The sequence below is a fragment of the Antechinus flavipes genome, chromosome 5 (assembly GCF_016432865.1).
Source record: "Antechinus flavipes isolate AdamAnt ecotype Samford, QLD, Australia chromosome 5, AdamAnt_v2, whole genome shotgun sequence".
NCBI lineage: Eukaryota > Metazoa > Chordata > Mammalia > Dasyuromorphia > Dasyuridae > Antechinus > Antechinus flavipes.
Genome location: NC_067402.1, coordinates 36710822 through 36733730, shown reverse-complemented (window position 1 = coordinate 36733730; position 22909 = coordinate 36710822). Strand labels below are relative to the sequence as shown.

At 36.7% G+C, this 22909-nt stretch overlaps 1 protein-coding gene across 1 annotated transcript in view; it reads right to left on the bottom strand.

The window, feature by feature from the left end:
• Positions 1 to 22909, bottom strand: part of COL6A5 (collagen type VI alpha 5 chain) — a 108117-nt gene that overhangs the window by 10548 nt on the left and 74660 nt on the right. The window contains 5 exon segments of the mRNA XM_051962342.1: positions 12593 to 12801; positions 14406 to 14496; positions 15365 to 16027; positions 17915 to 18008; positions 21668 to 22143. Of these exon segments, the coding sequence (XP_051818302.1) occupies positions 12593 to 12801; positions 14406 to 14496; positions 15365 to 16027; positions 17915 to 18008; positions 21668 to 22143 (1533 nt within the window).

Sequence of the window (22909 nt, the reverse complement as noted above, 5' to 3'; positions counted from 1 at the left end):
CAGAGATAAAAGTAAATCATTTCTGTTTTCTTTTCAATTAGCAATAGTTCACATTCCAGGATCACAGGAAAACCATCTCTTCCAAGCTTCTTTTTTTTATCATAGGAGGAAACCAAGGTCCAGGGAGATGAAGTTCATTTAAGGTCACATGTATAATAATCTTTATTTGAATTCAAATGTATCATTATCATTCCATACTGCATTTCTGCATAGATGAATGAGTGAAAAAATTTGTTAAATGCCTTTTTTATGTCAGCTTCTATGCTAAACATGGAGAATAGAAAGACAAAGATGAATCAACTCTTGTTTCTTCTTAATAGACAATGTTCCATATCGATTTATATCAACAAATTTTGACTAAATGTTTATTGATTGATTGATTTCCCAATTACATTTGGACTTCATATCACCTTCATTTTACACCATGGTTCCAGGCAGCAACTTTTGTTAATACCAACACACAAAGTTAGTTAACCTTGGGGGAAGAGGGAAGAGAGAATATAAAAGAATAGTTAATATACTGATTTTCACTTCTTGCCACAGACAATAAATAACCTTTTTTAGTTGGTAGACTTTCAGTAAACAAAAACTCAAACATTATTAAATACTTATCTCCCAGATCTTAGGCATTGTATAGATTATGTGGCCAGAGTCCTTACTGTTGAGGACCTTAAAATTTATGACCAGAACTTACCCAAATGACACTTATCACTAAAAGCCCAAAGGTAAGATCTGAAAAGAAAACCAAGAAAGGATTGGACTTATTCTATGCTGCCGTTTCTTTTTAAGGGGAAAATCTAAGATTCTTTGCCTTTTTCAGGGAATAATATAATATCCCAGGCCTGAGGAAGTATTAACACACTATGTTATTGGCCATTTTCTTTGCCCAATACAAGCTTAGAGCTGTCTGATTTCTTGGACTCTTTATAGAGAGTCCAAACTTCAGGGAATAAATCCAATAGTTTAAGAGGACTTTTTATGCAGACAGGTATGTTTCCAGCTTAAATATACACTCTACAAGAAGAAAGGAACTTCACAAAAATATTTCCCATTAGGAATGCCTGGCAGGACTACTGGCAGCACACCTGTGAGTTAAGGCAATTCAATGCATTTGCTGGACAGTGCCCCCAGCCAAATTCCCATCCATAATAACTCCAAGGATGAATTCCCTGCCCCGCATGGAAGAACTGCCTCAGAAGCCTAGGGACTGGCTTGGAAGATCTGATGAGAGGTCAGCCTAGATTTCCAAGAAAACTTTCCCAGAGCTTTGTCTTAGTCTGGCCAGGACTCATGAGTCACCCTGCCAAACTTCCCCTAAAACTGCTGAATTCAGAGAGAAGTGAGGGTAGAGGGAAAGTGGGGGAAGCAGATTGAATAAAAGGGAATTGAATTTGGAGCCATTTGCAGGGGGATTCCAGATGCTGAGAAACAGCTGGATTTGCTCTCCAACCTTCTGGTGGGAAGTTCCAAGAGTTTGCAAGATTACACAGTGGCCCAAACTTGGAATTCTCCCGGAGACCAAATCCAATTAGATGCAGCAGATTAGGTGTGGTCTAAGTGTATTTGCATATGAGGTTCACAGCACTCATATGCTGACACAAACTATTCCAGATTATTCTCAATCTCTTTTCACGGGAGCATTTTTTGATGGTTGGTCCCCTAACAGGTTTCCAAAGCTTGAATCCTCTCTTCTAAGGTAGACTTCCATTACTGCTGATTTAGGATCCCTAACAAGGAGTTTTCAGCTGGTTTAGGATTCCTAACAAGGAGTTTTCAGCTGGTTTAGGATCACAAGGAGTTTTCAGGTGAAGTGGACATGTCAGCTTTGTATTCAGAGGAAATGAGAATGGGAAGCTTGGCAAAGAACACCTGAAATGTTCAGAAGCTCATGAAGGGTCTCTGGATGCAGCGAGGTGATGCAATATCTAAAGTGCTGGGCCTGGAAGTCAGAGGACCTGAGTTCAAATATGACCTCACTCATTTACTAGCTGTGTGACTCTGGACAAATCATTTAACTCTATTTGCCGCAGTTTCCTCATCTGTAAAATGGGCTGGAGAAGAACATGGCAAATCACTCTAGCATCTCTGCTAAGAAAACCCCATCATGGATCATCAGACATGATTGAAATGATTTAACACCAACCAAAAGGCCTTTATGATCCAGATTGGAAAAATCCTCAAACATATTTAGCTCACAAAAAAACTTGTCTCATCCTATAGGGAAATAGGAGAGGAAAAGAAAAGGAAAGGGGGAGGCTAATAGAAGGGAGAAGAGAAGTATAAGGGGAAAGGGATTAGAAAGGGGAGATACTGTAAAAGAGGAGGGCTGTTTGAGGGAGGTAAAGGTTAGAAGAAAAGCCTTTAGAGGAAGTTTTGGGATTTGAAATTAAGGTAGATCTGCTTTACATCCTTCTTCAGAACTTACTGGCTGTGTAAGCCTGGGCAAGTTACTTAACTGCAATCAGCCTCAGTTTCTTTATTTGTAAAGTTAAGAGACTAGACTTAATGGCCTCCAAGGTCCTTTCCAGCTATAAATTTACAATCCTATGTATACAAATTATATTCTACAGCATTTAACTAGCAGGCCTGAGAATAGTTTTCTTCTTACAACTTGGCAATTCAAACAACTATTTCCAAATTTTTCACCTTAAAATCCTAGATGTGATACTATGTCTTGAAAATTCAGACCATCTACCAAATATAAGCTCTCATCACCACTTTTGTGGTGTATTACCCTGGCCTCCAAACTGATCTCTCTGTTTCTAGACATATCCCTCCAGTCCATCCTCCATATTGATCCTAAATCATCTTCTGAAGTCACAGATTGCCCATGGCAGTCCCTCACTCAAAATTTCTAAGTGTTTATCTCTTGCTTATAAGAAAAATACAAGTTCATAATAGCAGAATCCCTAGATCTGAGAGTTTGAAGAGACCTTAGGTGTTGAGAAAGGTTGGGTATTCAATCCAGGCCAAAATTCCAAAGGAATCCCTACTGTCATCAAATGATCACCCAAATTTTTCTTGATGACTTTCAGTGAAGAGGGAGCATCATTTAGGGTTCTCTAGAATCTGACTTCAAAATCCCTTTTCAGGTTGATTTCACATAATCTTCATTCCCACATTCTACATTCCTGCCAAACTGGTTACTGGCAGGTCTTCCAGTCAAAAGTGACTCCACAGTACCTGAAAAATGTTCCCTGATTATCTCTGCTCTTCTGATTCTTTCTGTTCCTCAAAACTCAGCTTAGGGGCCATTCCCTGGGAAGACTTCTTGGTATTCCTTCCCTCACCTCCACTGTACTATCATTCTTCCTCTCCTTAAATATAACTAGGGCACTTTGTTGAATTTTCCTCCCTCCACTCCCCATCATTTTTTTTTTACTTTATATTATATGTATTGAGAATGTTATCTCCCCTATAACCTGAAATCCATGAACTTGTTATTAAAAATACTTTGACACTGAATTTAAATATTATTGTTTACCTATGTAATCCTATGGATTTTATTTTGTCAGTAGCTTTCACCCAGTGGAGTTCATGATACAAAAAAGGATGAGAACCTTTGCCCTAAGAAGAATATAAATTTCTTGAGGGTAAGGAATATCTCATTATATCTATGTATCTCTATTGCCTAAATTGTGCCTTCCTTAATGGGGCATGCTTAAAAAGCCAAACTGGATCTGCCATTTCATTAGAACATGAAACTGAGACTCTCCCAACTACCTGCTCTGTACTTTATATCTGAAAGATATTAAGAGGGATAAGTACCTAATTAGCTCTGAGGCTCACCCAGAGTCACATTATCGAGGATGAAGCGAAGTGGGACAGCACAGAGTAAGATAAACATTTATTGAGTTAAAAATGTGAGTAATGGTAGTAAAGATATATAGATTGTACATTGTGCAGGGCGGTTCCTGAGAGTGTATTTTGTGAAATCTTTTTCTTTTTAAAGTGTAGAAAGATATAGAGGAAACTTTCAAAATCTTGAGTGTGGTTTACATATTTTTCAGATTGGCTCACAGTGGTTCAGGACTTCCTCTCTTTATTATCTAGCCAGGACCCTGTCAAAGCTTCAAGGAGATATGGACTGAGCATGGACAGGCGAGTAAGCAAATAAATGTATGAATATATGACACTAAATAAATTCCTGAGTCCAATAGAAATGAATCTTAGATTATCTACACTCCCTTTTCTCTTCTCATTAAAATATAATGTATATATAATTGATCACCCAAATTTTTCTTGATGACTTTCATATGACCATAGAGAGTAGGAAAGAATCTTAGAACCCTCATACTCATACAATCAAACTTAATCCCTTAATTTTACAGAGGAGAAAACAGCCTGAAAGACATGAAGGGCTTTGCTCAGTGTCATACAGGTAATGTCAGAGGCAGGATTTGAACACAGTCTCAAGACTTCCTAACTTTAAATTCATGCCTTTTTACTGAGCCACCTAGAATTCACATTTTTTTTGAAGCAGCAGAATTATTATATTTTAATTCAGCTGGATATTGCTAGTGCTGCTCCTTGGGTGGAATTAAGATGTGTAGAAAGGTGCTGTAATTTCTGGGGACCATTTTGTTCATGGAAACACTAACTTGCTAAATGGCACCCTAGAGCCTTCTAAAAGTAATTTATGCCTTTGGAATTGCAGAGCTCTCAGCACCTTAACTGTATTTATTGGATTTTTTTCTGGCTCCAAAAGCATCTGGCTGAGTTTATAAACACTGTACTATAAAAAAGAATTAGCAATAATCACATGGCTTCATTTCACTGGGGTGAGACCTTCCTTTTACCAGCACAGATGTTGACCTGCTTATGACTTGGTAGATGCTCACTGAGAGTCATGACTGAAAAGCTCCTCCCTGCCAGGAAACCATGTTTCTAGCTTAGCTCAGTTGATTCTCTGATGAAAAGTAGCTAGGATGTTACTGTCAAAGACTGCCCACTTTGGCAGACTGGCTAGAACTTCTGCTTGGTTGGCAAAGCCATTGGAAACCAAGTGTGCCCCTCCTCAATAGCAGGAACAACAGAATGGAACATCGTGGGAAGAATTCTGGACTCAGAATTAGAAGAAATCTGAGTTCAAGTCTTGCCCCCAATTTTTACCAGCTACATGACAATAGGAAAGTCAACTAATTTCCTCAATTCTTAGTTTCCTTATCTCTAAGATGGGGAATAACAGCCCCAACTTCAGGAAACTATTGTGTGTAGCAGCAGCAGCAGCATAGAGATAGTTAATGTTTACTTAGTGTCTACAATGTGCTCAACAATTATTCTCATTTGAGTTTTACAACAATCCTTGGAGGTAGGTGCTATTATTATCCCCATTTTACAGTTGAAGAAACTGAGTCATAGCAAGGTTTAACACCACCATACAAAGGGTCACACCATTGGGAAGCATCTGAGGAAGCATCTTGCCTCCAGACCTAGTGCTCTTTTTAATGTGTCACCTAATTGTACACTCAAGTTCCTTTTCAATTTTTTTTTAGTTTTACTTAATGACACTTCCCTTTATCTCTTGCTTGTCCTTTCTCCTCTCTTCTTGGTGCCTTTGTTCATGCTGTCATTTTTGCTAGAAAAGGACTCTCCTCCATCTACACCTGAAATGATTCCTCCCTTCTTTCAGGGTCCAATACATGGGCTACCTCCTCCTAGAAGCCCCTCTCCCCTTGATCCTCAGCAGAGGAGAGAAGTTAGAATTATCTCTCCCTGATGCTCTCTGTAGTAGGAAGCCTTAAAGATAAGGAGAGAAGGCAAGGCTTAGGAGAGAAGACAGAAATTAAGCTCCTCAATTGGTCACAAAGACACTGCTGTACCCAGACCTCCTGAGGGGTACAAAGCCCCACTGCCCCAGAAAGGCTAAGCTGCAAAGCTGCTCTCCTGGTGCACCTCGCACTACTCTGGCTGTCCAGGTCCCACTGAGGATTCCATTGAGTGAAGGAAAGACCAGGAAGGATCACGCCCACCTGGGGTCCTTTCTGAGGGAACTCAGACAATTACCTTGCACTGACTCTCCTATAATGTATTAATCATGAGCAGGCTGTGTGACTTCCTTCCAGAGAACCCTCAAACTCATAAATACTCATTCAGCTGGTCTGAAGGCTCCGGCAACCGTTCTCTTGGGGGCGAGTGAGCTCTCCCTCCTGAAATTGCTTGGGACTTTTTTTTTTTTTTTTGCCATCTATCACATTGTCTTGTATCAGTTTGATGAATGAATGAATGAACAAATAAATGAATGAATGAATGAAAAGCCGCTTATTAAATATTTACTATGTACCAAGCCATGTTCTAAACCCTGGGGATACAAACACAAAACAGAAGGTCCCTGCCCTCAAATAGCTTGCATTCTACTAAGGAGAGACAAAACATTCAGGGGAGTGGCAGATAGGAAATGGCATTTTGGTTTAGCAAATTATGAGCGAGTTGGAGAGTGGGGAGCCACAGAATGTTAATGGAAAGGACACTGGATTTGGATTCGAATCCCAGCCCTGCCACTCAAGCACACACTCACAAGTGTGTCGAGCAAATCACTTAGCCCGATTGGGCCTCAGTTTCTCCATCTGTAAATTGAGATGTTTGGACTAGATGACCTATAAAGTCCCTTCCAGTCCTATACTTAAGACCTTCTATTTGTTGTATACATGCTCTATCCTCCTTCAGTCCCTGAAGTCATCTGGTGTAGTTTGACACTGTCACATGGTAGGCATTTATATATAAATAATACAAATATATTTAATTAAATATTAACTTGCTGATACACAATTTTTTTTTTAGGCTCAATGGAACCCACTCTTGGATATGGAGACATGGTCACATGCAAAGCTCCATTCACTCCATTAGGGAAGGTATTTCATGAAACAAAACACAACCCAAAGAGCCAGGGAAATTGCTTTATTAGTCATTGCAGCATAAGACACATGGAACATTTTAGGAGAAAGTATTGTTTTGAATAGTTCACATACATTGAATTCAGCTGATATTAGACAGAGTTATAGGCAATAGAACATGAAATGAAGAAAGGACTGTGGAAAGATGAATTCTTCTATATTGATTCCCAAGCAAAGGTAAGGCTGACAACTTTGGGAATGATTTAAAATGAAATATTTGGGAACTTCTGACAGTCACACACATATTCCTCCCTCAACTATGAGTCAAATTAATTATCTTGTCATCAACTACTGTTATGAAAGCTCAATTTGCCCAGAAATTCTGTGATTTTCTCATTTTATTTAAGAGCTTCATTTTTAAATTAGCAAATTTCATTCTCATTCTATTAAAAAAAAAGTCATTCAAACCAGTAGTGGACAGTCAGGCCATCTAGGATCTGGAGAACCAATAGTTAAATTTTCAATATGAATAGTCACACTTAGAAAATTGGCAAATGCTATCAATTAGGACTTGATTTATTGTTTTGTTGGTTGTCTAGATTAAGAAAGTGATGGAGAAAGTGATAGTAATGCAGATTAAACTTAAAAATGTGTTGAACATACATTTTTTTCAAACAGTTTGCTGTTAAATATATGTGTGTGTACATGTGGGTACGTGTGTATCATAAACTCAGATACTTTGAAAGTTAAGAATCACATTTCTATTTGTGAGAGACAGGGTCCCGGTGGGTGGAAGACTAACTGGAACACTGTGGGGGTATGTAATTAATTGCCCATATGACCTTGTATCATTCCTATATCACTTTCTCATCTTTGTTTTCTTCATCTCACAAGGGAATTGGACAAAATGATCTTTAAGGTCACTTCCAGCTCCAGAATTCTTGAGCTTAAAATGAACAGTATGAATCAACAGAATACAAATAACCATTTATTAAGCTCCTACTGTTTGCTGAGTAGTGTGTGCCTACCAGATTTCTCAAGATGCCTCTCTAGATAGAAATAAAGACCAATACTTTTAAAGGACAGAAAATGGTCTCAAGTACAAGTCTAGCTTGTTTGGATGAGAGGGAATAGCTTATTTTAAATTCCTCAGTAAAACTTGCTATAAAAAGCAATCTAGCACCACAAATATTGGTGAGATGAATGAATGAATAAGCTTACTTAATATGGCTGAATTTAGGTTGAAGTATACTGTGATTTTCAGTTCTAATTCTACCTGGTTTTTGAATTAAATGAAATTGAAATTTTGGATCCCATACATAGTCTATTAAAAACCATGAGAATCTAAATGTTTCCACAAGGATAACATTAACCTTTGTGTTAAAGGTACTCATATTTTACTATATAATTCTAGATAAAAGCTAATTCTACCAATGGGTGCTAGCTGGCATAATGGATACAACATTTGATTTGGAGGTGGGAAGGACCTGTGTTCAAATGCCAGTTTAAATACTTATTTGTAGGGGTAGCTAAATGGTCCAGTGGATAGAGCACTGACCCTGGAGTCAGGAGATCCTGAGTTCAAATGTGCCTCAGACACTAAGCAAGTCACTTAACTCCAATTGCTTCACCACAAAAAACAAAAACAAAAATATTCAAAACATAACACTGATTAGTGAACCTGAGAAAGCCTATTAACATCAATTATCCTCAGTTGCACTGTTGCAAAATGGAGATAATTAGCATCTACTTCATAAAAATAATGTGCTGTTTTATAGGGCACGTTTTCTTGTGTATATACATTCATGTGTCTAATGCAAGAGATCACCAGGCACTTTGGACATAGTAGAAACTCCATATTTGTTAAAGGAATTAGATCAAGACAAGAATACCTGAATTCAATTGAATTGACATAGGACAATTCTGATTCCTGTTCATTCAACTACCCATTTATTTCTTTCCACACCAAAGATTTTGATACAATTTAGGGAGTCAATATTACATGCACAGGGAGGAGATGGGGATGAAGATTAGCTGGAGGAATAGCAGAAATATTAGATATTAGAAGTTTTAGGCAGAAGAAGGTTAATGGATGTATATGTGTATAAAAGGCCATGTTCACAAGATTCTAGGAACGTGCAAGTTGAATAAATTCCTTGTTTTAATCCAGAGTTTCCATTGGAGAATGAGTTCGTCATTGTTCAAAATGATTACCTCATGAATTGTAACAGCAATCCAGAGGTTATGGAAGTACTTGGATCAGTTATCAAGAGTCTATTACTTATGCAATACATCTGGGACTTATCAAACTCAGGACCTCAGAGGATGAACAAAAATACTTGAATCAGAATTTTTTCTCCTGAAGAAAGCCATGTTACATATAAAAATAACATAAATCATCCTTGGCATCTATCCCTGCTTTATAGAAAGAAAATTATAACACTATATTCCTAGAAAACAGGCCCAGTAAGAAACCCAACTCTTGGTTTTGGTTGGTTTGCTTTAAATGGTGAAAAAAAAAAGTTTCACTCCTCAGGATTGAGCCTCTTATTATGTCCTCTCTAAGACCACCTGCCATGATTTTCCATCAAAGTCTTTCCTCTTTCATCACATTGGAGGGGGATAACTGATCAATTACATTTTTTTCTTACTAGAGCCATGTACAATTATTTCTTCAGCCCAACTGGATCTGATTCTGGCTAAGATAATCATTGTGACTCCAAGTCATCTGAAAAACCAAATGGAAAATCCTTTTTTTAACTAATGAAGAATGGTAATTAAAGATAGCTTCAAAGATAAGTTTTTAATCTGATCACATCCGTTTCCTGAAACAGTTCACAATTTGTATTAATAGAAGAGAAAATATGTCACTTACAAAACAATCAGTTATGGCTTTGCTATTTTTACACCATCCCAAATTCCATCTAATCTTTTTCAGTAGTTCCAATAAGCACTTTACAATTTGTTAATAATAAATCCTGAAAAGCCCTTGAGGTCAGGGATTTTTTTTGTCTGGATGCTGCAGCATTTCTCCCAGTCCTTGGCAAATAGAAGATAATATCTTTTGCTGATTGAGTGAGGTAGTTATGAGCTGCCTATCGATGGAAGGTCAAACATGAAGTCAGACAGACGAGTTCTAATGTTGCCTCAGACTAGCTTATTGACACTGATTCTCTTAATCTCTGAAACTCTTAACCTCTTTGTCTCAATTTCTTCTCCTGTTTAAAGGAGGATAATAATAATTCCTACTTCCCAGAAGGCTCAAGTAAGAATATATACATGTTTCTGTGTATATGTGTATAAATACACACAAATATAAGTATATTTACCTAGATCTATGTGTGTATATATATGTTAGTTATTACTATTATAATTGAGTAATTATAATGTGCATATATATTAGCTATTACCATTATAATTGATTAATTAATTATATAAGAGTACTGTAAAATAGCTATATTTAAAGTAGACACACAAAAATGCATCACTGGAAACCTTTGACTGAAAAGCCAAAGAATCTAGTCTACTTGGCAGTGAATATTAGAATGAAAAATGTGATAATTTAAAGACTTTGTTGCCATAGCACCAAAGTCCTCTACACATTGGCTGATTCAGTCATTATTAATGAGAGAACTTTGAATAGGGACAATTGGCGCAGTTTTTTCATTCTGAATTTCCTTGGCTGGCTTAGGTTTAAATGCACTAATTTTCAGTAAAGGAATACCTTACAGGTGTAGAGTCTTAGAATGTTGCCCTGAACTTAGAAGAAGGGCAAGTGAATTGTTCCATGCAGCTAGCGTTTCCCAGAAATTGGAACTTAGAATGTTCCTCATTCTGAGTCCCACGTTTTAGCTCTTATTCTATGTGGTTACCAAAGCTTCAAGTTTAAAGAATCATTTAAAAAAAAAAAAAAAAAAAGGTATAGAAAAGCAAAAAAAAAAAAAAAAAAGTTGCCAATGGGAATGTGAATGATGAGCAGTAATTTGGGGGGAGGGAAAAATTACATGAAGAGAAAATATCAGGTATGAATATGGAAGAAAAATCTAAGTCTTCCTTATTATAGCCTATGTATCATCTTCTATTAGGGTATGTACCCATGAAGTTTAATTTTTTTTAACATGAACATTTATTGAATGCTTAATCATTAAGGACATTATTTTTAATTTATCAGTCCTATAATTTAACTAAACTAAATTTGGAACAATTAAAAACTAAACTTCAGTTTTCTTAGAAATTTAAAAAACAAAACCTAAAATGGTAAAAAAAAAATAAATCTTCATGACATTAGGATATTTTTGAACATATCCTATATTCTTTGGGTTCCTTATGCTTTCTATATACATTATATATATGAAATGATACATAAAATGTTTGTAATGTGACCAAACAAGTGATTTGGAAGAATTTTGTGGGTTTTCTGAGAGTGCCCCCAAAATAATTTTTTGTGGAGGGTTTGGATTTTTCTGACATAAAGATTAAAAGATTTTATTTTCATAGAAAAAAGTTGTCATTACTTAAATTGATTTTCTGTTCGTTCATAATCAGACACACTCACTGAATACACTGAGAGGCATCAGGAGTAATGGTAAAGGAATTGGGAAAACATCTCTTTGGGTATGCTTTATGGCTCAGTGTCCCAGTGTATCCAAAGAAAGAACCCTTTCATTTCTTATAGATTTCACCCAAATTTAAGAGTGCAATCAACTTTGAGAGGCTTCCTTGACCTCTTCTCTTCTCTAGTTTGCTTTTTATTCTCTTCTTTCAGCACACTCAGCCAGTTTAGCTTATGATTTCTAATAAAAGCTAGTGTTGTTTTTATTGTTGTGATCACTAGGGTGGGAAGCTAGCTGAGAAAGGACCAATTAGTCTTTTAGTTAGTACCAATGGTCACCTCTCACACTAAAAGATCCAGGTGATTCAGAAATTCCTAGAGTATAGAAACATTGAAGGACACTGTGTTTGTTACAAGCCTGAACATAGAACTATAAAACATCAGAGTTAGAAGGAAGCTTAGAAATCAATCTCATCATTTATAAGTGAAGAAACTGGTGTTCTAAGTGTTTTTAGAAAATGAATATGTTATATATAGGACTGCTTGCCATCTTGTGGGGAGGGGTGGAGGGAGGGAGGGGAAAAAACGAAACATAAGTGAGTGCAAGGAATAATGTTGTAAAAAATTACCCTGGCATGGATTCTGTCAATACAAAGTTATTATTAAATAAAATTAAATTAAAATTTAAAAAAAGAAGGAAAATGAATATGTTACAGTTCCAATGATGGAGTGAGCCATCTGCACCCAGAGAGAGGACTGTGGGAACTAAGTGTGAATCACAACATAGCATTTTCACTTTTTGTTGTTGTTTGCTTGCATTTTGTTTTCTTTCTTATTTTTTTTCTTTTTGATTTGATTTTTCTTGTGCAACATGATAATTGTGGAAATATGTATAGAAGAACTGAATATGTTAACATATATTGGATTATTTGCCATCTAGGGGAGGAGGTAGGGAGAGGGAGGGAAAAAATTTGGAACACAAGCTTTTGCTAGAGCGAATGTTGAAAATCATCTATATATATATATATGTCTTGAAAATAAAAAAGCTTTATAAAAATAAAATAAAATAAAATAAAATGGATCTGTTCCACTATCAACCAAAACCTATACTTTCTTGATACTGGAAATCTAGGTATAAGAGATCAAAAACTTTTGACACTTGTTTAACATTTTTAGAAAGTTCCAGATGAACATTTCACTTTCTTACCTGAAGTAAGAGTTGTTACTTTCCCGGTCTCCACTGTTTTAGGGTATTTCACTAATAGTTCTTCTGGAATTAACATTTGGTCGGGAAGATAGAGTACTTCATCACTTTGATTGTTTTCCAGTGAAACTGAAGAATGATCTTGCTTCTGTGCCTCTTCATTTAACAAAAAATGTTCACCGGAGGAGATTTCATAATTGCCAGAACTAAAACTAGTACAAGAAAAAAAGAAAGGAAGGCAAATGTAGGCAATATTTATGAGCTTAGGGAAAACAACATGACAAGTTTTATGATGGTCCACAGTTATTAATTATTTTAGGAAAGGTAATTTGGGTAAACTTTTTATAAATTAATGTTAAATTGTTCATCCACATGGTGAGAGTTACTCTATTAATAAACCCTGGACAACTTAATTCTAGTAATGGCTGGCAAGCAGAGTGTATCTGAGAGCTATATCAGTCTCTCACCCAAGTTGGGATTTCCTATAGGAAGAAGATTGAAGAAAGAAGAAATAGAACACTTATGAGGATTAGTTTTTAGACTGGTCCATTCTACTTATGCAGAATTGATTCTATGAAGATTGTGAAATAGAGAGGTATTGAGACTCCACTTAAACTCTCAGCTAACAGTTCTTTGAGACTATAAGTTGTGAAGAGATGCCAATCTGTTTTGATAGAGATTCTTCATCTGGGAGTTCCCTTTACCAGTGAAATCATGGATCAAGTGCTTTCTCTCTTACCTACAGCCAATTATGTACTTAATTATGGAATAAAAAACAAGCTCAAATACAATTTTGGGCAACTAGGTGGCACAGGGCATATAGCATTGGATTTGGAATCAGGAAGATTCAACTTCATGAGTTCAAATCTGGCCTCAGATATTTATTAGTTGGGTGAATCTGGGTAAGTCACTTAACCCTACTTGCTTCTGTTCTTCATCTATAAAAAGATCTGGAGAAGGAAATAGCAAATGATTCCAGCACCTTTGCCAAGAAAACCCAGAACGGGTGCATGAAAGGTTGGACATGACTGAAATGACTCAATAGCAACAAAATAGAATTTTAAAATGTGAGTGCCTAAGAAATTTGATTCGAATTTTTGGGTAAAATCCTATGTTTACTGAATTGTGCTGGTTTCGTGATTGACTCTGAAAACCAAATATAGTATATGGGGCTCAGTTTACCAAGAGATTTTCCAGAACAAAACTGTATAAATGTCAGGTTGATATTCAGCACCAAGACTATGTTTTTCTTCAGAGGCTATTTATTGCTGGACAGTTCCCTGATGAAGCACGAGAAATTTGAAGATTCATCAGTTTCAGAGGATTCTTCTCCCTCTGTCACAGATAAAGCTGAGAGGGCAAGGTCTTGGGGGGTTTTCTGCCTGAGGGTCTCCTGAGAGATTGGAATAGTTTTGGGGATAATACGAGTACTCAAGGTTTACCCAGTCCTGATGAAGGTGCATGCTGATTCTGTACACATATCAAAATATCAATTATATCAGCCCCCTCCCAACTCTGCTAAGGATCCACAGGCTTTGGAAATTAGAATGGCCCTCTCTCATTACATTTGTAAATTGAAAGAATGGATAGGGGTACAAAATAATATAGCTCGAAATAAGACCCTTCAAATTGTAAGACTAAAGACAAAAAAATGTAGCTTTTGCTACAGAAAATGAAATCTAACTTCACCTAGGGATGATATATTAATATCTATTTGTTAGTCTTTATAATATAATAACCAATAACATTTTATATACATGTTCATCCACAATCAATATGCTCCCTCCCCCCAAAAAACAAGAGTTTCCCAACTCACATCTTATTCTCATCAAGAAAAAATGGTGGCTCTGACAAGATAAGTCTACATTGTCTCTCCAGTGTTGTAGGGGGGTATTTATTGAATCCTCCTATTAAAAGAGTGAAAAAAATGGTTAGATTGGGCCTTTAAATTTGAAGGGGATTTTATAAGGCTGAATTATATTCTTTCCAGCTGTATTCTTTGAAGAACAAGGGCATCTGAAATAAGGTATTTGTGCATCATTTATAGAAGTATGTGGAACCAATGTTTATTTAGGGTCTTTGATCTATGCTACTTAATATATGTTTTTTATTTCATTGGAAAATGAGCCATGGCAAGAGTTTCATCTTCATAGCCTAATTAATATGAAACATATTGCCTTGAAATGTCATTCTATGAGACCGCAGACCAAGATATGGCTACAGTTTGGTAATTGTTTTTTGCTAGAGTTAATCTCTGTAATTAGTTAATATAGCTTCTACTATAAGGAGGTATTCTGTCAATGAAACATTAAATCTCCTATTGAAACTTAATCAGAATATCTCCATGATCCTATAATTAATATCTCTAAGGGGAACCTAGCTACTGCATGGATTCTTCTTGTTATATGGAATCTGATGAGAGGTGGTGAGTATTGAATGTTACAAGACAGCACAAATGTTGAGCTCATTTAATGAATGGAAAGCAATATTGGCTGCATCCATGAATGTTAGGGTTGCTTTAAAAGAAAAATTCTGAGCTTTGGGTTTGAATTGGAGCCTCAGGGAAACATCAAGAGCAGGGATCCTCAAACTACAGCCTGCAGCCAGATGCAGCAGCTGAGGATGTTTATCCCCCTCACCCAGGGCTATGAAGTGTTTTTATTCAAAGGCCCAGAAAACAAAGTTTTTGCTTTTACTATAGTCCGGCCCTCCAACAGTCTGAGGGACAGTGAACTGGCCCCCTATTTTAAAATTTATTATAATTTGGAGACTTACGTCTAACTGAGTGGATAAAAGGCTTAATGAACCTCACAGCGTAGTCCAAATTGGGTTTATGAATTCTGCCAAGTTGAATCAAGTGATGAGCCAGAGGGAAGCTGGCTAGGTCCTCTACTTCTTCTTGTTGTGTGGATCCCAGAGAAATCACAAATATGGCATACCCCTGGCATTTGGCTCTCAGGGCCATTTTCCTTAAGACATTCTTATTTTCCTTATTTTCTCCGGCAGATATAATAAAGATGACCTTGTTTTTCCTCGGCTGTTCTGTGTCAGAGAAAACCTTTTCTGTTGTCCATTGCAGGGCATGGCCAACAAAGGCTTCTCCGTGAAGTTGCTTGAGGGAATTCTCTATGTATATCTTCATTGGAGTTTTATTGTCATAGGTGGTAAAGACAAACTCTTCCTTCACCGGACTGCTTATCCTTCTCCTAGAGAAATCCCTTGGGGAATAGCTTAGCAAAGCCAGCCGATCACCTACATCAGATTGCAAAGGGGCTTCAGAAATCTCAAAGCTGTCAAGCACTGCGCTCAGGAAAGATCTCATTTGCTCAAACTCATCTCTTGTCACATGCCGGGAGCTGTCCACGAGGAAGAGGACATCCATGTACGAATTTATTCGATCAACTTGCTCTTCGGTACAAGCACTTGGAAAGCATTTATCTGCAGACAAACAAAAAACACTTACATAGTGGAATGGTTGAAGCCCAAGTTAACAGATTTGCTTTTCAAGACTTTGAGCCTCAGCCTAACAAAGTCACCCACAACTCAAACCCTTAGATTTTAAAATATCTATTAAAATATCTATCTCAATCACTGACATTTATTTATACAGAACTTAAAGTATGCTGAGCACTTTAGATTCATGATAGCTTCACAGCAGCCCTAAGAGATAAGTAATAAGTAAATAAATTGTCATCATTTTCACCATAGAGATGGAAATTGAAGCTGTGAGTTAAATGAGTTGCTCAAGGTCGGGTAACTAATAAGGAGAGTCTCTCCACAAGTACAGGGTTATTTCTATTACATACAGCTCGATTGTTCTTACACCACAGTGCCCCTCCTCTCTTTCTCCCTTTTATAGTGAAATAAGTATGCATTGAAACTATGGATCAAATGAATTTTGAGTATTGCTTTCAGATTTAAGTACGACATCTATCCCTTATTGTTAAAGATGATATGTGAGAGATAGAATGGCAATGCTAAGTATAGTGCTTGACACATAGTAGGTGCTTGATTGTTGCCCTTCGTTCTAAAGAGACTCTAATATCATCATGTTAGAGTCAAATTACAGAGGGTCTGACTATGGCTGATCAGACCAATATGAATTCAGAATGCTCTACCACAGTTCCAGCACAAATAGTCCATGTCTTGGAGTGGATTCTCTAAATTTGGGCAACTGGCAAATATATGTTTATTGTAGTAGGAAAACTATTATTTGAATTCCTTCTGGGATATCATGTAAATCATTTCACCATCCAGGGCTTTGATTTTGTCATCAAAAAAATGATGAGGTTGGTTTGGGTCGATCTCCAATATTCCTTACTGTTCTGTCTCGATTTAGCCATGGTAAATAGTAAATGGTAAATTGTTAGTCTTATGTCAAGTAGAAAAAGGAATGGCAAGGCTATTTAAACACTATTTAAATCAACTTAATTTAACTTTAAGAAGCAGTCGGCATAATATTTGTTTTATAACTCAAATACTTGGTAATATTTTTTTTATTTTGAAAATAATTTAATATATTAACATCAACATACAGATCCAAGAAAATTCTGTCATTATTAGAAATTGAAGAAACCGATGAACACAATCCCTACAAGACAGAAGAACAACCCATAGGCCAGAAGGATGCTTTACAGCGAGGGTCACCACGGTATTTGGACAGGTAGTAAGGCAGAGGGTACATCATGTATTATTTTGTATAATATTCATATTTATATATTATCATTCTACTGGACTGTAAGTTCTGCCCAAGTTATATGTTTAGCAAATGTTTGTTAAATTGAACTGTTGTGAGTTTTTTTTTTGGGGGGGGTGGGGATTAAGAAATACTACATTTCTTAAAATTTAATGTGATTTTTCCCCACTAACAAAATTCATTTTTCTCTTTCCCATTTCCTCTATAATTTAAATAAAAAGAAGAAAAAAAGAAAAACAAAGCTCTTATGACAAATATACACAGTCAAGGGGGACAATTCCCACATTTGGTAATGTCCAAAAAGTATCTGTCTCAATCTGCATCTTGAATCTTCTGTCAGGAGGTGAGTAATGTGCTTTATCATGTGTCCTCTGGAATTGAAGCTGCTCAGTGCATTAATTAGAAGGTTCTCCCATCTCCTATTTTTAAAAATTCATCTTTCAAATAGAAATGAGGGAGGGGAGCAATTTTATGCTCTGAAGTTCTGTGCCAAACATAGCCCAGAGGACCAAATTCTTACCCAGTATATTACCCAATATGCATCTGTAAATCAAAATACACTTTCCTCTAAAGTCAAGTCCCATAATCTTGCTGGAGGCTTTAAAACTTCATGATGATAATTTTCTTACCATAGCAGAGTGTGCAGTCACGAAGTCTTTGTATTGGCTCAGAAAATTGAGAGGGTAGAACTGGAATGACCTGATATGTGCCAGTGTCATCAAACTACATGGAAGAAAAAAAATCTTAGATTTTTCTTTTTTCTTTTTTCTTTTTTGAGACAACCACATGTCTGGAGCTTTCCTACCTCATACATGAGTTTGGTGGTGTTGTTTTTTTTTTTTAAGCATACTCCCTCCATTTATAACAGTTAATTGCAATTTTTCAAACATCTTATGCTTATTATTACACTGAGGGATTCAGGGCAAATATTATCATCCCCAATTTACAAATGAGCAAGATGGGAAGGAGTTAAAAAAACTTGCTCAGGGTCATCAAATCCTTAAAGAAGGGGAAGCTCTAGCACTAAAGTCCAAGATTTGGAGCGCTCTCTCTCTCTCTCTCTCTCTCTCTCTCTCTCTCTCTCTCTCTCTCTCTCACTCTCCTAAAATTACCTTCCAAAAAAATTCAAAAATTTCTTTTTTTCCCACCAATCCATAAAAATAAAGTCCCACCACATTTATATTTTCACCATCTACCTTTCAGTAGCTTCTTGCCATATTAGGAATCTAATTTACTCAATTCCCTTCAAAACACAATTCTTGTGAAAATCTCTTTAAAGTAAGGTTTCTTAAAGAGCCAGAAATCCACAAACCTTTTAAAAATTTTGGATAGTTGTATTTTGGTATAATTGATTTCCTATTGTAATCACATATATTTTATTTTATGTATTTAAAGACATTACACACTAAAGGCTCATCAATAGATCAAAAAGGGGTGCATGGGACAAAAAAGTTGAGTTTCTATAGGATAGTAAGAATAAATGAGTTAATTTAAGTTTTTGTGAGATGTGACATTTGCTTCTTATTCAATTGTTCATTGTTTTCTGCTTTGGTCCTTTGCAAAAATGGAAAGCAGATGAGCTCCTGTACCAGATTGCTTGCAGAGCAGGTAAGAGAGAGAAGGAGGAAAAAATATGTAATTTAAAATCTTATAGAGATGAATGTGAAAACTATATTTGCATGTAGTTGGAAAATAAAATACTATTGATTTTTTTAAAAAAGAAAGTAAATGGTGTCACTGGATTCCGAGATCTTGAGATTGAATCTACTTGTGTGGGACTTACAGCCAGGGGATTAGGAAAGATCTTTAAGTAGAGCTTTTTGAAGAAAGTCAGTGAGTAGGGGAGGGAATTTGCACAGCATTTTGAGGTTAGTAAAATCCTATACGTGTCTGTTTTCCAACCTCATGATAAAGATACTATAGATATAATTACCACCCATGTGCACCAAGTGGAGTCTGAAGCTCAGAGACATTCAGAAGTTTGCTTAGAAAACTCAGATATCTCCTGATCCCAGTCTAGCACCTTCTTTTATTTCACACTGTTTTACAAAAGAAGCAGGTGAGAAAAAAATCTTTACAGTGTACCATCTGAATGATGGCTATGTCTTGTGTCTTCCTCCTCCCTTTTTAATGGTTGAAAGAGAAGAGATTGATAACCACCATACTTTAAGAAGCTATCATTTCATTAGTATGGTTCCTATGCCCACTGAGGTAGAGAACAGGCTCTCGACAATTTAAAATTGTGTCTGAGACCTCTTCACTTCGAGGTCACCTGGGTATGATCTTCTTGAAACACCTTCAAGGCAGGCCTCGAAGGGCAGACATTCTGTTGCTCCCTGGTCTGCACAGGAAGATATTCTAGTTTAGTATAAGCTGCCAAAGCCTGTGTTCTGATGACTGGGACTTTGAGAATCAGAGTCACCTTCAGGGAGCATGATGGGATGTCAAAGGAAGGCTTTTGTGGAAGAGAATCACACTGGATAACTATAGCAAAGATGTTAAATAATAATAATAACAGTTACCATGTGTATAGTATGTTAAGGTTTGCAAATATATGACGCATGTTTTATTTATATGTACACATGTATTCATAAATGTACAAAGAGGGATTGTAACCATGTATGTACATGTGTATGTTTCTGTATACATGTGTGCACATGTGCCTTGTTGTGCAATCATGTTCAATTCTTGACCTGATTTTGGGTTTTCTTGGCAAAGATACCAGATTGGTTTGCCATTTCCTTCTCCAGCTCATTTTACAGATAAGGAAACTGAGGCAAACAGGGGAAGTGACTTGCTCAGTCACACAGATGACTATTATCTATCCACTATTATCTATTCAGCTGCACATAAATACCTACATACATACACCATTTCATTCCCACAACTCCATAAAGTAGATTATATTATTACATCCATTTTATATGGGAATAATGAAGGGAGACAAAAGAATGGAGGCCAAGAGAAGCTAAATAATGGCTACCCAACTTGTAAATATGTGAGGCAGGATTCAAACTCAGGTTTTCCTTACTCTAAGTACAGCATTCATACATTAGGACTTCTTGAAAAGTTTGTTCAAGTATATTAAAATCTCAAAAGACTTAAGGAGAAAAACTTTAATTATGAAATTATTTTCATATACCAATGTTTCAAGCAATTAAAATGAAGGCAATTAAAATAAACCCTCCTGCTGTTTTCTGCTTCTTATGACTAGAAAGCTTCTGTTCTTTTCAATAAATATTCATTAAATGACCACCCCTCCAGACAGGGAGGCAGCGTGGCGTAGTAGGTAGACAGCTCCAGACTTGGAGAAGGAACTTATGTCCAGAACCTGCCTCTGAAATGTAGCAGTAATATCATCCCGGGCAAATCACTTAACTTCTCAGTGCCCAGGTAGCCTATACGCTCATAAGTCCCAGTGAAGGTGAGGATCTGGTTGGAGTTTCCAAACCATAGCAATGAATAAGTATGTCCTTGGGGAAGACACAGATTCTATTGCACAGTGGAAAGTGTCATGAATCTCAGCTCTGCCACTAACTCACTTATAGAAGTGTCCCATTTTTTGGTGCCTCAGTTTCTCCATCTATAAAATGAAGGAGATTGCCTAGGGCAAGGGTTCTTAATTTTTCTGTGTGTTATTAGAAGCCTTAGGTTATCTTGTAAATTCATAAAATAAAATCTATAAAATTACAAAGGAAATTTTTTCCCTCTCTTCTCTCTCTTTTTCTCTCCTCCTCCCTCTCTTTGTATATATCTCCATTTACAGATATATTTTTGTTTGCATATAAATAGTTATCCAAAATTTTAAAAAGACACAAGTTTATGGTCCCCAGGATAAGAACCTTTTTGAGCATCTATAAGCATTTATTGAGTACCTTATACGTACATAGTATGAGTACAAAGGTACCTTGACCTAGAGGGCCTTATAATCTAACTGGGGAGAAAGGAAACATTTGTAGAAAGATAAACAACAAAAGGCAGCATATGCCAGTGGCCAAAGGATTAGTACAGTCAAAATGCTAAAAGGGTTTGGAGAAAAGAGCCCGATATGGGTAGCAGATCAAATACTAAGACTGGAAATCAGTTGAATGACTATAGAAGTCTCTTCTTTTCTCTAAAAGTTAGTCTCTTTATCTCTAACATTAGGAGACTGGATTAAATGACCTTTAAAGTCTCTTCCACCTCCTGTGTCCTATGAAGTACTGAGATAGACAAAGAAATTTCCTTATAAGAGTGCCAATGGTTCTGATGGCCTCAAAAATAATTAATCACCTCCCCATGTATTCCATCAATAACAGAACACTGTGCTGAAATTTCAAAAGGAGGTTAGCAGCTTGCATTTCTAAGAATAAATAAAGGGATAAATATAATAGCTTCCTTACCTGGAAGGCCTCCTCAAGACCAAATATTTCATTAAAAACAAATACAGCTGGAATGATATTGAGGCCGCTGAACTCCATGGTGGCAGTAATGATCGATGTCATATCTGGAGATTGATTGTCACTAAAAAATACAGTGAGCCTCCTGACGTTAGGTCCTGGTAAGGTTCGCTTGAAAATATTCCTGGCCACAAATAACATGGCCTCACCAAGATCTCTAGAGTAGGGAGTTCGTTCAAATGTCATTCTGGAGAGTTTCTGGAGGAGGTGCTGCTTACTGGAATAGTCTGACCAGCGGATAAGATACCTGCTTTCAGAACTATAGGAAAGGACAGCAACCTTTGCTCCTATGGGACAGTTGTTTTCCCTGATTTTAAGGTCCTTCAGAATGGAAATGATCATATTTTTCACAACTTCAAATCTCTGTCTTGAAATGTCCAATGCAAACACCAGTTCTGTTGGGTAGACAGGGCATTTGTCTAAAATCAAAGAAATAAAAATCACACATTTAGGATTCTTGATCAATTACACCAAGCAGATATTAATCCAGAGCCTATGAAAAGCATAACTATCTAGCTCAAATCACATTATCTGGACTTGTAGGTAGATACTAATACATTTAGAATAGCGTCTCCAAATTAACCATTGCTCCTAACTCCGCCCTCCATGGCCAAGAAGAATTCTTCAAATCCTTATTCTGCTTGACAGTTTTTCAAATATTTGAAGTCTTCTCCAGACTATCTGTAATTCTTTCAAAAGATCCTCCTAAGGCATTCTCTCAAGGCCCTTCCCAACATGGGGACCCTCTTCCATACACTACACAGACCACACAGCCCATGCTAACACCACCCGGTTGAATGATCTCATAAAATCACAGAATCTTCTAGTTATCAGGAACCTCAGAGGCCAGATGATGCTGGACAAAATTTTCTCCACTACATATTCAACAAGTGATATGGCAGCCTTTACTCAAAGCTCTCCAATGAGGATAGCAAAACCTCCCATTCCATTTTGGGATGCCTCTATTTCTTAGGAACTTCTGATATTAAGGCAATTTGTCTCAAGTCATTCCATCTATTGTTCTTACTTTTGCCCAATGGCTGAGCAAAACAAATTAAATCCCTTTGCCACTTGACAGTTCTTCAAATACTTGAAGCCCTCCTCTAAATCTTCCCTTATTTTCAGCTCAGTTTCTCAATTCCTTCAATAAATCATTATATGTTGTGGTAAGAGCAATATGCAGAT